Source organism: Cyclopterus lumpus, chromosome 4 (genome assembly GCF_009769545.1).
Source record: "Cyclopterus lumpus isolate fCycLum1 chromosome 4, fCycLum1.pri, whole genome shotgun sequence".
Taxonomy (NCBI): Eukaryota; Metazoa; Chordata; class Actinopteri; order Perciformes; family Cyclopteridae; genus Cyclopterus; species Cyclopterus lumpus.
In genome coordinates, this window is record NC_046969.1 from 20364947 (window position 1) to 20379401 (window position 14455).

A 14455-nucleotide genomic window follows, 5' to 3' on the forward strand; every position below is an offset into this window, starting at 1 on the left:
GATACTGCAAGAAAAAGAGAGAAAAAAGCAGTTGAGAGAGTAAGGGAGATGGAGGAACGGGGGGAAATGTGAGGGATGGCGGGAGGGAGCTAATGTTGGAAAAAGTGTGAGAGCGTGAGGAAAAGAGGAGATGGAGATTAATTGAACGGATGAAAGAGGAGAGGGTAAACAGGAAGGATGGAGCCTTAGAAGAGACCTCAGAGAACAGACGAGGGGCGAAAAAAAAAAAAAAAGAAAGAAGAGATGGAGATGGAGAAAAAAAAATTAGGGCCAAGAAAAGGAAAGCAACGGAGTGAGAAGGAAAGAAAGGGGGAGGGCAGTCGGAGAAAGAGGGAGATATAGAGAGACATCAACGGAGGGAGGGGAGCTTTGAGCCGCAGTGAGAAATAATGAATCATGAATAGATTTAACAGTATCTGCTCTTATTTCCTCTCCTCCTCCTCCTCCTCTTCCCCCTCCTCCAGCTTCCTCCTAACATCCTGTCGAGATCAGTGCTATTGCCTCTCTCCCCTCTCTGTCTCTTTCTCTATTGCACACTCTGTCATTATCAGTGGCAGGGCCATCTCGTGTCCCGGCATTAATTGAGCGGTAACATCCCGTTCCTTCCTAGCCTTCTTTTTATCCTCTCTTTTTTTTCATCTCTCTCTCTCTCTCTCCCTCTTTAGATTTCGCACTCGCTCTCTATCTTCAACCCCGCCCTCAGCTCTCTTTCGCTATCTCGATCTCCCTCGTTTCCTTTGCATTTCTCTCCCTTCTTCTCCTCCTCTCTCTGCTTTCCTCTTTTCTTTCTCAGATGATTGTATCTGGAAGATAACATCCCCCCCCCCTTCCTTCTCTTAAGCTGTATACGATACAATGAAACACACACGCACACATACGCGCACACGCCGTCACGTTATCTCCCTTGGTTCACTTCCATAATCATACTATATATATAGACATACACACTAGCTGTATACCTTGGAGGAGCTCGGGAGGCTATAAGGACTTTACAGTGCTCTCTGTGGTTGTTCTATATTCATTGATATAGCACTTCTGGGGCCTGGATAGTTATACCCTGTATCTCTCGCCATGTGCAGACGCATCACATGTATATTCAGTGACTTTGTAATTCAGTCATGTGCTCTGGGCTCACAGCCGATGGCCAAGGACAGCTTATAGATATCATGATGTGCTGTATGTGTTGTTGTAAGGTGGGTGGTGAATGGATTGAAGCAGCTTTTGTATTTGTGTATGGATGATTCTAGCAGCGGGATAACTGGATGCTGGCGGTGGGGGGGCGAAGAAGAATAGAGGCTTTGTGAGACTTGTGTCTAGTAGAAGGTGGTGGCAGTCCGAGAGTTTGTGACCAGAGTGCAGCCCGAAAAAATATGAAAGGCAGGAAGTGAATGAGATATGCCGTTTCCTCCACGATCAGCTAACTTCAAAGGGCCGTTAAGCAAAAGAGCCCACAACTTCTCAGTGGAAGCAAGATGATAGTGCTCAACAGCAGCTATACTTTCTTAGTTAAGAAGGACTTTAGGTAAGAAAGTATAGCACCAAACAACGTGCATATGTTTGGTGCGTTTTCAGGTAGAAGTCGTACCAGATGTTCATATAAGTAATCTTGAGAAAATAGAGAACTTAAAGAAAAGTGATCCAAGGATATCAGACCCAATCAGAAAAGATGATAGTTCAAATTGTGTTTGACTCGAACACACCCCAAGAAAAACATATTTTTCGTCTTACGATGCTTGTAATGCACCATGCACTCATTTACTTGACATATGGACTCAGAGACCTTGCAGAATTTGAACTGGAGCCCGGAACTGATTAGACTGGACATAGTTCGGACCTGCCAGCCCGAGTCAAGCCTGGGTTTTTTGTTCCAGTATGCTGAAGTTCACACTGGGCTCGACACTAAGGCTCGCCAAGTGCAAGTAAACTGTGTGCGGAGAAGAAGTAGAAGTAGAATGCCTCATGCAGTTGTAGTATTTGGTAATCCCAAATCGATCTGCAATAGATATTCAGTAAAAAATATGCATTCAGGAAAACGGCGTTGATGCTTTTCATTCACCTGATCCCTGATGAAGCATTGGGAACAACAAGTCTGTATTGAAATGGAAAGGCGGAAAGCTAGTTAGCGTTAGCTGTTTGTTAGCAGCCAGTGGGCAGCACAGTCTTGCTTGGCTAAATAACGGAGCTAACAGCTAACATTAACGGAGGTTGCATTGAGTTGCATTATGATGCGTTCAAGCTCTAGTCAGTAGAAATGAGTTGAGTATTGTAACATTCGTGTGTTCCAATGTAATATTGTAAAATTTAAATACAGTTGTTTTAATGACATGTTTTCACCGCAATATAAGAGATATTATAGAGGAAATTATGATACATACACAATTAATACACTAAACCATACTAACGCCCAAATAATGGAATCAAAGCAAATATTTTTTTAATGCAATAATCTATTTTCCTGTACATTTTCGTTGTGTGTTTTAATGCAATTAACCACAATAACCAAGTAAAAATATTAATATAATATTAAATTTAAATATTTTTAAAAGGCCAACATTTTCCACTTTTCGGACAAGTAAGTAAAGCATCTCAGCTACTTGCCTGAAAGTACTACATACTAAATAAAAACATAATTATGGAAATGAATATCTCCATAATGGCAGTTGAACACTCCCGGCTAATGCTATTCATGAGGAGAGTTTTGACTTTGGGCTTTTTCGATTGCAGGAAAAGAGAAATGCCCGTCTGTCTAAGAGGGCTGCATCTTTTCCACTGACACCCGGGCAGTTAACATGTTCACCTGCAGCTTGTCTGTACAGGTGTGATGCACACTGTATTTACTTTGGCGCTGTAATTGGTAACACAGCTTTTCTATCTGGCAGTGAAATGTGGGTTTTGACATGTTCACATATACTTCATCACAGTACCAGAGGGAATGGGTGATTTTAGCAGACGGGTCCATGATTTCTTTGCTTGGTGTCCCCCAGTAGACTCCTGGGTTCAGTAGGGAAACTACTGTAGCAGCATTTCAATAACAGCCTATAAGCGTTTCTAAATGACTGGGTTGGGATCTGAAAAAAATGCCAGATAACTGTAAGGGTTCATCTTCACACTGATTCTGTGGGTACATCATACACACTTTATTTCAGAAACACCACATACAGTATTAGTGTCATATCTTTACCTGGAAAGGGAACAGCAGTGCATAAAAAAACACATAACTTTAGCTAATGTTTCATCATTAACAGTCACTCCACAATCATATTACTGGAAACGTGAAAAGACATCCTGTTTCTAACTCTGGCTTGGTGTTCATTATGATTACTGCTTTTAAGTGCGTAAAAACGTCTCCCTGATTTATTTAGAAATCGATATCCCACGGTACAAAGTAGCAGCCCGTCTGAGTCCAGCCTGGGTGGTTGCTGATTGAAATACTGTGGACTCAAAGGTTGAAATCCTTCGCACAAATTGGTCTTTTTACATAAGGTTACACCTTGAACTGTGACACCAATAAATGTTTGCGCAGGAGAAGTTCTCGATGTTCTGAAGCGGCTGGGATGCTGGAATTTGTTTGCACTTTAAGGGCCCGTTAGAGATTAGACCGTAAGAACCGGGAGGGGGCCTATGTAGTTGAAAGCTGGGTCGCAATTTTAATTGTTATAATAGTTCATGCTATAAGATGCTAGCTAACAGTCCCAGTGGTGAGAGAGAGCATCCCGTTACTGAAAGGTGTCATTCTGTCTTTCAGCTTATAGTTTACCTTTCGCTGGTTTCTAATTTTAAGATTTTTAGGATAATAACGGTGTTACTTAACGCCCTAAAACTTAGCGACTAGGAAGTGAGCCAAACACCAGCATTGTACTTAAATAAAATACATTTAGCAAAGCGCTTGGTGGCTTCTTCCTTAAACCAGCAGCTCTACAGTCACCTCCACTAATATGATGCTAATCAAGGATATCATTGAAGTTGTGTTCACATTCCAGCTGTAGCTTATTCTTTCTTTATACCAACTGCCATACAAATGGCTAGGTTCACACCCTCGAGACCGGATATCATAAGAACCAGTGTTAGCATATATATAGGCTTTACAGACTGTATCAGAATGCTAGATAGAAAGACAACGTGGTTCACAGACCAGGCAGGATATTATGGAGGCAGTGTTTGATAGTCAGGATGCTCGGCAGCCAGACTGTTTCCCCCGTGGACTCCTGAGGACAGATGAAGCAGCTGGTTGTCCTTCCTTCCTGCTCCCTCCTTTCATTTCACCACCGCACATAGGCGGAGGGTGTGGGAGTGTTTGCGCTTTTGTGTGACAGACACGAGTGAGAAGCCCGGTCTTTGCTTTGCACTCTCTTTTAAGGGATAGTTTGTGCAAATGATGCTGTTATTACTGGGATTTTTCAAATCGCCATACAATAAAAAAGAAGAAGCTGTGTGTGTATTTTGTTTCTTTGCTTTAAAAAAAAAAAAAGCATGTCTGATACAATATTAAAAAATAACAACAACTTAATTAAGCTAAAAAGAAAAAGGGGAGAAATTTGAGGAAAAATACAAAGTGCAGATATAAACTAAATTTACTAAAGTAAATTAATACAACACAAACAGGGACTGAGGACGATTTAAGCGGCAGAGGGAGATCACATGAGAGAATGTTTTTCTGTTTGGGTTGTATAAAAAAAAGGTTGTGTGCATGTGCTTATCTTCCCTACTAATTAACCAGAACTGTCTCGCCTTTTTGCATGTATGTGTGTGTGAGAGAGAGAGAGAGAGAGAGAGAGAGAGAGAGAGAGAGAGAGAGAGAGAGAGAGAGAGAGAGAGAGAGAGAGAGAGAGAGAGAGAGAGAGAGAGAGAGAGAGAGAGAGAGAGAGAGAGAGAGAGCGTGCATGCTTGCATGCGTGTGTTGGTATATTTGGCTGAAGTTGTGACCTGAATCCTAAATTCATTTGGGAGGGAGGAGAGAGTGTACTAGAAGTGAGGGGAAAAAGTGCAAGCGAGAGATGCCTTCATTTTCAACTCACCGCTTTGGTTCGTAATAGGATTGGGCTTCTCTCTCTTTCCCCTTTTTCTTTCTGAATCTCACTCTTTTCATCCCCTCTGCCTCGCCTTTTTTTTCTCTCTCTCTCTGCTACTGTCATCACACAGTCAGTCGATAATCCCACAGTTGTGGTTTGATTTTTGAACCTGCATATGTGGGTCAACCACTGCTTTGGAGAGGTCAAGTGACTTTGTGTGTGTTTATGGTATGTGTTTACGTTCTTTAATGATTGGTGTATGCAGTCCTTCTGCACATGTTGGAGTGTGCGTGTGCGTGCGTCCATGTGTGTGTGTGTGCATGCGTGCGTGTGTGCAGCTTTGATGTCTCTCGCTCTCATTCCCTTTCGTACCGTGTGTGTATGACTGTGCATACATGTGTAACAGAGCCCATTTGTGAATAATGAGGCATAAAGAAAGAGGGAGCGGGAACAGAGTGTGATATAACCCTTCAGGAATGATAGCAAATAAGTTGAGGGAAAGAAAAACAGTGGAAAAAGAAAGAAAGAGAGAAAGATGAGATGAGAGTGAAAACGAGTGATTCAATTCCCAGGGAGCTAGCCTTTTAGCGTAATGGCTTTGTCACCCTGGCAGAGGAGCTCTGAGTAGCTGCACAGTGTGTGTGTGTGTGTGTGTGTGTGTGTGTGTGACCTGTTTGTTTGTGTGCGTGCGGATGTGTGGACGTGTACACATGTATATGATAGCGGCTGCATGTGCCACCATGAGGTGCTATAGTGTTCTGAGGCACAGCATGTGGCTTTTCATCCAAGTATGACTGCTCCACATCTCCCATGTGATAGCTCAACATCTACCAGATGGATTTGCACAACATTTTGTCCTGACATGCACTGTTACCAGAAGACACGGGATCACAATCCTCATGAATTTGGTGCTCTCCTGTATTTCTTAGCAAGGATGTAGACACATTCTTATTTTTAGTCAGGTGTGCATCAATACAATTCAGCAAGTATTAAGACCAGTTGAAATGATGTCATCTTATGGTCCTCAGAGTAATTATTATAAGATGGACTGCCATTTTCAGAGTGTGTTTTGAATTATAGCTAGTGATCATGTAGTCTTGGTCTGATTTGCACTGCAGTGAGCAAATTAAGTGAGCTGCTTCAGTTCATGAAGTTTCTTTCGTCTTTTTTTCCTCCTTTTGGCATTCAGAGTCAGTTTCCAACGAGGATGTTCTGCCTTGGTAGACTCGTGAGCACTGTACCTGCGTTCCCCAGGACACAGAGGAGCGCCATAAGAAGTACGAGTGTTAATGTTGGCAAAAACCTGACGAACAAGTACTCGGTGTGCGCAGGCCCAAATTAAGAACTGCCTGAGGCGTTATGGAAAATATGAGAAACAGTGTGTGTGTGTGTGTGTGTGTGTGTGGGTGTGTGTGTTTGTCTGAGGCGTGCACATTTTGCATCCCTTTGCATCCATACTGTACTGTCAGCTTTGCTACTCTGGCTACTTTGTGTCTGATTGCATTGCGGACGACATGAGTTTGATGCCGTACACAGTCTGTAAATGTGAGCTGGTGCTGTGTGAATATGACTAATAACACAGTGTATAATATAGCCAGAGAGGGGGAATCTCACAATTGGGGTTGTAGTTTTACAACCAACTAGATCTCTCTCTCTCTCTCTCTCTCTCTCTCTCTCTCTCTCTCTCTCTCTGTGTGTCACAGCACATAGCCTATAAAGATGCACCATGCATCTATGTCCTGGCATACAGGCTTACATGCGTCACGTTGATAACTGTCATGGATACCTACCTCTGTCTGTCTGTGTGTGTGTGTGTGTGTGTGTGTGTTGAAGGAGTTGAAGTGAGCTGTCTGTATTTTAAATGTTTCTGCTGCCCGGTCCGCTGCCTATCTTGTATTGTTACTGCACTGAAGGTTGAATCTGTGTCTTTATGTGTCTGAGGAAGTGTGTGTTTTTGTGTACGTGTGTGGTTGCGTGTATGTGTGTGTGTGTATGCTTGTTGGTCTCATGCTGGGAGGCTCTGCTTCCTCTGCACACAGCTCTTTGTATGTGTGCTCTCCTCTGCTCTGTTTGGATTGGTTTTCTGTGAGCTTTTGTGTGTGTGTGTGTGTATAGTTGTATTTCTGTGCACACTTGTGTGCACGTGTGTGTGTGTGCCCCCTAGTGTTTTTGTGTGTGACCGTGTGTGTGTTTCGGTGTTTGTGTGTGCTTTGCTTTTCCGCTCCCACTCCTTCTTTCTCTTTCTCTGTTTCTCTTCCTCTCCTTCCAGAAGAGAGGGGCCATCAATCAGAGGCAAGGGGGATAGAGGAAGGGAGGCAAGGGAGAAGGAGGCGAAGAGGAGGAGAGCAGTTGGCTCGGTGCCAGGGAAGAGGAGCTGGCTCGCTGCCCAGAGGAGAGAGAGGGCGGAGAGAGGGAAAACAAGAAGAAAAGAAAGGAGAGAGGGAGGAGGGAAGGACAGTCTGGGAGTGAAGCAGGGCAGAGAGATAGAGGAAGAAGGAGAACGAAATGAGAGAGAATGAGATGGAGGGCAGAGAAGGAGAGCAAAAGAGCAAGGCCAAATGCACTGAGGGAAAACAGAGCAAGTGGACAGGGAGAGAGAGAGAGATACGGTGGAAGTTGAAAAAAATAATAAAAATAGCCAGCAGAATGGAGAATGGAGACGGGTGATTGCACGGAGAGAAAGAGGAAAGAGAGGAGGAGGGGGCGTGGGGAGTTGAAAGAGAGGAAGCAGGAATGGCTGTTTTCATTGAACAGCTCTGTGCCTGCAACCCCAATCAGTGGGTGATTAGTGCGTCGTTGGCTACAAATATTTACCTTAAACTGTTCACAGAGGGGAGAGCAGTCCAATTAGAAAGCAGGGGTCAGAGATAAGCTCCAGGAGTGTGTGTTTGTGCACATGTGTGTGTGTGTGCGTGCGTGTGTGTGTGTCACCCTCTGACTCTTGGAAAATAAATGAGGGTTTTCTGCAGCCATGCACATGCAGAGCACACACTGTGAGGCATTGTGTGTGTGATGTGGCCCTCATCACTCCACGGCATGCACACTGCTTTTTGATGAATGTGAATATTAGAGTGACTAGGCCCGGCACTCGTCAGCGGTGACGCAAACATGCTGATGATGATGATGTTTGCAGTTTCTGTTTGAAAAAGGGCGCAGGATTAATTGATGGTTAAAATAGTTACTATTCATTTTCAGTTGGTAAACTAATTGATTAACCAGCTGGAAGCTTTACAGCTCTAATTGAGTGTGTATTGTAAGGAGTGAGTGAACAAGGAAATCATTTTGGACTCATAACTGGGCTGCACACACAGTTACACACACTAATTATGTACACAATTTCACACACATTAAATATATATATATTTTAAGTAATTTGTATTTATCAAGTGGAATGAGCCTTAATTTCTGGATCGACGATATTAAGAACAACCAGTCATTGGAAGTGTAAAGGTCAGAGATCAGCAATCATTTTGTTTCCCCTTCTTTCTCTCAAAAAGTAAAGTTGGTTGTAACGTCGACGTGGCACACATGCAGGGTAAAGTTGCCTGTTACAACTGGAGGCCCCTGCTGTCGGAGGTTTAAGTGCTCCATCGCTCACTCTGTCTCCAGAACTACTTCCGAGGATTCAAACCGGCAACTGTTCCAGTAACAGGCCAGAGAGAGGTGCTAGGAATAGAAAAAGAGTAGGAGCTAAAAGAGATGGCAGAGATTATTGTTGAGAGCAATTAGAGTAAGTAGAGGAGTGTGGAATCACACACACACACACACACACACACACACACACACTGGGCCCTCTCCATAAAGCTGGCTGGTTCAGCCGTAGTGGGGCTCGGAGGCTGGCACAGCTGGCGGTGCCCGAGCACACTGGGCACAATCTCCCTCGTCCCGTGCCAATCTCAACCCACGCTCGTCACATTCAAATTCGCCAAGCTTTATTGGCGAGATGAGCGCGGCTACCGTTGCTTGCCATCACGCTGGGAGACCAAATACAATGCTGATCTTTCACAGGCGAGAGTCTCCTCCAATGTTCCAGCTCCAGTTAACTTTAGTGTTACAAGCGAAAAGTGTTCAAGGAAAAAAAGCAATCTTGTTTTTTCGGGTCAATTCATCGCTCCTTTTTGAGCCGGTCTGCATTCCCGGTCTCGATTATAAGGCATTACGTGTCACTTTTACAACGCAGGATGAAAGAAAATACCTTGGGAGCAGATCTTACCCCTATAGGACCCTCCCCTCCTCAGTCGCTGGTTATTATTTAAAGAAACTCCTCGTGCAGAACAGCTGTTATGTCGTCAGTGTGTGGTGACGTATTTTATGAGTGAGTGTTATTATTTAGTTTTCTGCCTCAAATGCCCACCTATCTCATAGTCTGTTTTGACTTCATCTAGACATTTTCTACATTTCCTCAAATGCCTTTTGACAACCTTCACAGAACAGACATGTGGCGGTGCTTGTGCTGTGGTTAAACGTGTGGGTGGAGAGAGGGAGCGGTACTGTAGCAATAGGGATTGCAAAGTAAGTGCAGGAGAATTGAGTTTTTCCAGTCAAGAAACATTTTGAATTAGGCCTCTTACGCAAAGCACAACTCTTGTCTCTGAAATGCATTCTGGTCTACTGAGCGTGAGAGTGTTGGTGCCGAAATTGGTTCCTTGTTCTCTGATGGATTTTCTTTTCCAGATTGAAGGTTGAATGCGAGTGCAAAATATTGGGTTTTGAGGAAGAATCCATGACTGTGACACCAAATATGACCTTTTCTTTGTGAGTTTAAACTTTCATGGTTATAAACTATTAGATGTTTCTGCAGAAACATTTCAAAAAAAAATTTTCTTCAAAAAAACTGTTGTGGAAAATTCAAGGCCCATTTATTTAGCACAAACTACAACCTGCTGTAACTTCCTGTATTCAAGTTCCCAGCAACTCAAACTCTCTTGTGGTTTCCCCGGTATTTTAGCTTCCATGTACCCGTGCGTTTGGGATAGTGTTTTCACGAAACTGGAGTTTCTAACTTCAATAGAATACGTTGAAAAATATTGATAATTGACATTGAGGGCAGCATTCATTTGAGATCTCTATCAAAAGATGAATAGTGGTGTGTGTGTTTGTGTGTGTGTGTGTGTGTGTGTCTCATGTGTATGCGCCACAGCCTCTGGAACAGGTCGTCCTCGTCCAGACGTTAATTCCTACTTCTTCCTTGTCTTCGTATTTTTCTTCTTACCCCCGATTTCCATTCCTACGTTTATTTGTCTGATAAACATTTAGGATCATTTCTGATATTTTTGCTCCTCTAAATGAAAGGCCTTTGTGTCCTTCACCTATATTTTATCTCTGTTTCACTTCAAGCCTCTCTTTCTCTGTTTCTCTCTGTCCACCCCTGCCAGTTGGCAGCATATCTGCCCTCAGGTGTTTATTGACCAGCCCCCTCTTTTCCTTTTGTATCTACCCATCCATCCATTCATCCCTCCATCCATTCATCCCTCCATCCGGCCAGTCTTTGCCAGTATTCCCTGGTGACTGTGCTTTGGCAGGGCTGTGGAACGAGACTTTGTCGTGTTTTTTTCTTCTGACACCTGGCCCAGCTCAGACTGCTTTAGCCCAGCTCACTTTAGCCCGATTGGAAACCAGTAACTTCCTACCCAGTGCAATGGGGACCCTAAAACATATGAAACAGGTGTGAGTTAAGCCTAACATCTTTCATTTTCTGAATGTATTCGAGGGAATTTATTCAAATGTTGCAGCACTTGGACTCAACTCATTACATTTTGGAGGCCAAATGTCACTGTGACCCCACATAACATGTTATTGGCCATATTTAAACAATTAATTAGCTTATTATGACAATTTCACACAGATCTGTAATAGGATAAAATGATCAAGTGGACAGACATGGATGTAAACTGCAATTTGACTGGTTGACAGAGGCAAACAACCACGAGGTGGTAATTTTAGTTTTTACTTGATATGGTTTTACTTCATGGTATTTAACATTATTCATCAGTATCATAAACATATTGGTCACTTCAGAACTTGTTTGAGTAAATATTATTGTGGCTGTCAAGGTGGTGCAAAGTGGCTGATGTTTCTTCTGCTTATTCTTCTTTCATATTCGCACTGAAAGCTGCACTGAAACCATCTTTTGCACTGAATGCTTTTAATGCTTCCACTTCATTGAGCAACGGCTTTCTTTGTTTGCTTCTGCTGCTCTGTGTATATATATATATATATATATATATATATATATATATATATATATATATATATATATTTATTCAGTTGTGTAGCTTTCAGTCAAAGTTACAGCCACCTTTCAGACAGGACACGGTAAATGGAAGCAGCTTCATGGAGCAGTTATGTTCAGCAACGCTCTGATTCTGACTTATGGTCCAGCATCAGTCCTGTCATATTGGCTTTTATGTGACCAAAACTGAGCCTGGCCATCTGAATTTATCTGTGGCCTGAGGACAACCTGTTATGTAGTCGGCAGCTTTATGGTTTAGTTGCCAAGATATAACTGATGGGTGGACAGTTCATTCAGAATAAATAATGCAGTATATTTAGATGAAAAGAAAGTAAATAAGGGGATAAAGTCGAGTCAATTAGACACGCACATACATTAGGCTTTAAAACAAGGGAAATCATGAATGGAGTCAGCAAAAAATACAGCAGTATTGGGCAACATGTTCTAGAAACTCATTATCCTCCCTCTCTTCTGTCTTCTTCTCTCATCTCTGTTCCTTTCTCTCGCTGTCACTCCTCTTTATGGTCAGCACACGTACGATACATGTATATCTTTCCAAATACACTGAGGAACTTAGGCACAACCACACACACACACACACACACACACAGACACACAAACACACACACACGCATACGTTGACACATGTATGATGTGATAAGACGATCTGTCCTTGGAACAGAGCAGTGTGTCTGGTGATAGCCAGTTTATGAAGTCATGATGAGACTGGCTGTAACTGACAGGCTGGCTGATCGTGTGTGTGTGTGTGTGTGCGTGTGTGTGTGTGTGTGTGTGTGTGTGTGTTTGAGAGAGAGAGTGTGTGTGTGTGAGCCTTTGCATGATGGGGTATACAGCCCTGTCAGTCATCGCAGTGCCCTCTATCGCCCCTTTGCTGTCTTTCTCTCTTCTTCTTCAGTATCTGCAAGTGCCAGAAACGCATATAAGTGGGGAGAGAGGGATAAAGAGAATGAAAGAAAAATAGATATCGGGAGGAAAAATGTATTTTTAAAAAAACACTTGATATGGCCGTGGAAATGTTTGACGGCGAAGTAACAAAGAAAAAAGAGAAGCGAGCAACTGATGTTGGAGGAAGAAAAACGGCAGCTGCGAGAAAGGAAGGAGGGTAAATTAAAATAGAGAGAAAGGGAATAATATGGCAAAACAGAAAGGTGAGAGAAAACGAGACAAAGTGAGCAAGGGAGGGGGAGCAGGGGATGGGAGGAAGAGGATGAATAGGGTAATAATGGCTCAGTGTGAGAGCTGTTGTAGAAAAAGAGCGAACGGCTGAGTGAAGAAGAGAACAAAATGAGGCTGAGGGCACTCAGACAGATAGAATTAGACACACCGCAGAGGTTTGGTGTGTGTGTGTGTGTGTGTATGACACACACTAACACACACACACACACAGAGAGTGTGTGTGAGTGTGTGTGTGCACGCTAGTGTTTTTAGGTGTCCATGTGTGCAGCCAGCCGTATTCTGTGGATGCTTAGTAGGTTCGCCACGAGTGTGCTCGTTGCCTGTGTGCATGTCTGTGTGTGAGTTTGAGGAAATAGACGCACCGGACAGCCGGCTGCGGCAGGTGGAGAGCTTTAGAGGTGTGTGTGTGTGTGTGCGTGTGTGTGTGTGTGTGTGTGTGTGCATATATGTGTGTGTGTGTGTGTGTTTGAGAAGGAAGCGAGAGATGGAGGAAGACTGAAGAGCGTGTGAGGCCGAGCTAAATGAGAGTGTGATGGTGCTAAAAGATGACTGGAGCTCTCCCGCTGCCTCCATCCTTCCTCCTGTTGTTCACTCCCACATGTTTCTTTTCTCCGTCTCGTGGAGTTATCGCTGACAGAACTCCTCCCTCATTAGAAAGACGTGTTAATGCGGTAAAAGTCTTTCATATGCTGTGTACATTGTGTACTTCTTTTTTTTTTGTACAATATGTGACATACTGTATAATTTTATCTCTCCTTCTGCCTCTCTCTTTCTCTCTCTCTCTCTCTCTCTCGTTCCTCTCTCTTTCCATCGCAGGCGGAGATTGTCAAGCGTCTCAGTGCCATCTGCGCTCAGATCATCCCTTTCCTCTCTCAAGAGGTACGTGTCACCACTGCCAGACACACTTACAGATACACACAAAATATGCACACACATAATCAAGAGAGGATTATTCACACCCCAGGCCCGTATCACATTTTCTTTGCATTCAGAATAATTAATGAACCAGAATAAATCAAATTGCATGCTGAGCAAAATATAAATTCAGAAGTTCTCATTATATTTTCGAAAAAATGAACATTGATTTGAATTTTCGTGTTCAAGTTGAATAAAGTGTGAAAAATAGCAGAAACACCGGCGATGCATTGCGATGCTTCACACTACTTTACGCTAGCACTTCAACAAATATTTTATGCGGAAAAAAAGAAATTGATTCGACTTCAAGGTTCATTTTGAGGCTGTTTCAGCATTTCATCCCAATTATTGCAAGCTGCCTCAATAAGGGCCTGTGTCCACCAAGACATTTTTTTTTTCCCCAGCTGACAAAGTCCGTCTCTCTTCTGAAAACGCCCAGCTGGGAGCACTTGAGAGTGGGTTTTTTTCAGCCGAGATGTTGTGGTTGTGTCTGGTTGCTACGTTACAAATGACGGCACAAGGTAGCCTGATCGCTCCGGATGAAGGGAAGGCTCATAGAAAGAGAGGTGTTATTTCTATATTATTAGTTTCCATTTATTCTGCATTGTTGTTCAGCACTTGTAGCTTACCTTTGTGACAAGCATTTATTTAGCCGTTTTTGTTGTTGTTGTTGCGAGGCAACCGCAGAACCACAAACCATGAACTGTGCCCTACCTAGTAGGTAAATCGCACAGCTTAAATGAATGAAACCAACTTACTGGGAATCACATGACTCACTAATTTGTGTTCAGATCACGGGAACTAGCGTTAATAAAGTAAAAATTCACCACAAAGAGAACAAGCGTTAATGACGTTGGGCGCTTTGGCGGTGTGTGTGTGCGCTGGTTGCGTGTGTGAAAGGGTGTCGACACTTCTTTTTGTCTGAGAGTGTGCACTGCTGCCTGGAGACATGAAGGTCACAGCGCTGTCAGTTTGTTCAATATTGACACTGTGTGTGTGTGTGTGTGTGTGTGTGTGTGTGTGTGTGTGTGTGTGTGTGGGTGGGTGGGTGTGCGCACAAGTGCTGTTGCACGCATGCATATTTGGGTTTGTGTGAGTGATT

The 14455-nt window shown here is 43.3% G+C and overlaps 1 protein-coding gene across 3 annotated transcripts in view; it reads left to right on the forward strand.

The window, feature by feature from the left end:
- The window catches only part of tle2b (TLE family member 2, transcriptional corepressor b), a 69545-nt gene that overhangs the window by 31419 nt on the left and 23671 nt on the right, over positions 1 to 14455 (forward strand). For all 3 annotated transcript variants that reach the window (XM_034530263.1, XM_034530265.1, XM_034530264.1), the window contains one exon: positions 13255 to 13317. In XM_034530263.1, coding sequence (XP_034386154.1) covers positions 13255 to 13317 — 63 coding nt within the window. The remainder of the gene's footprint in view (positions 1 to 13254; positions 13318 to 14455) is intronic.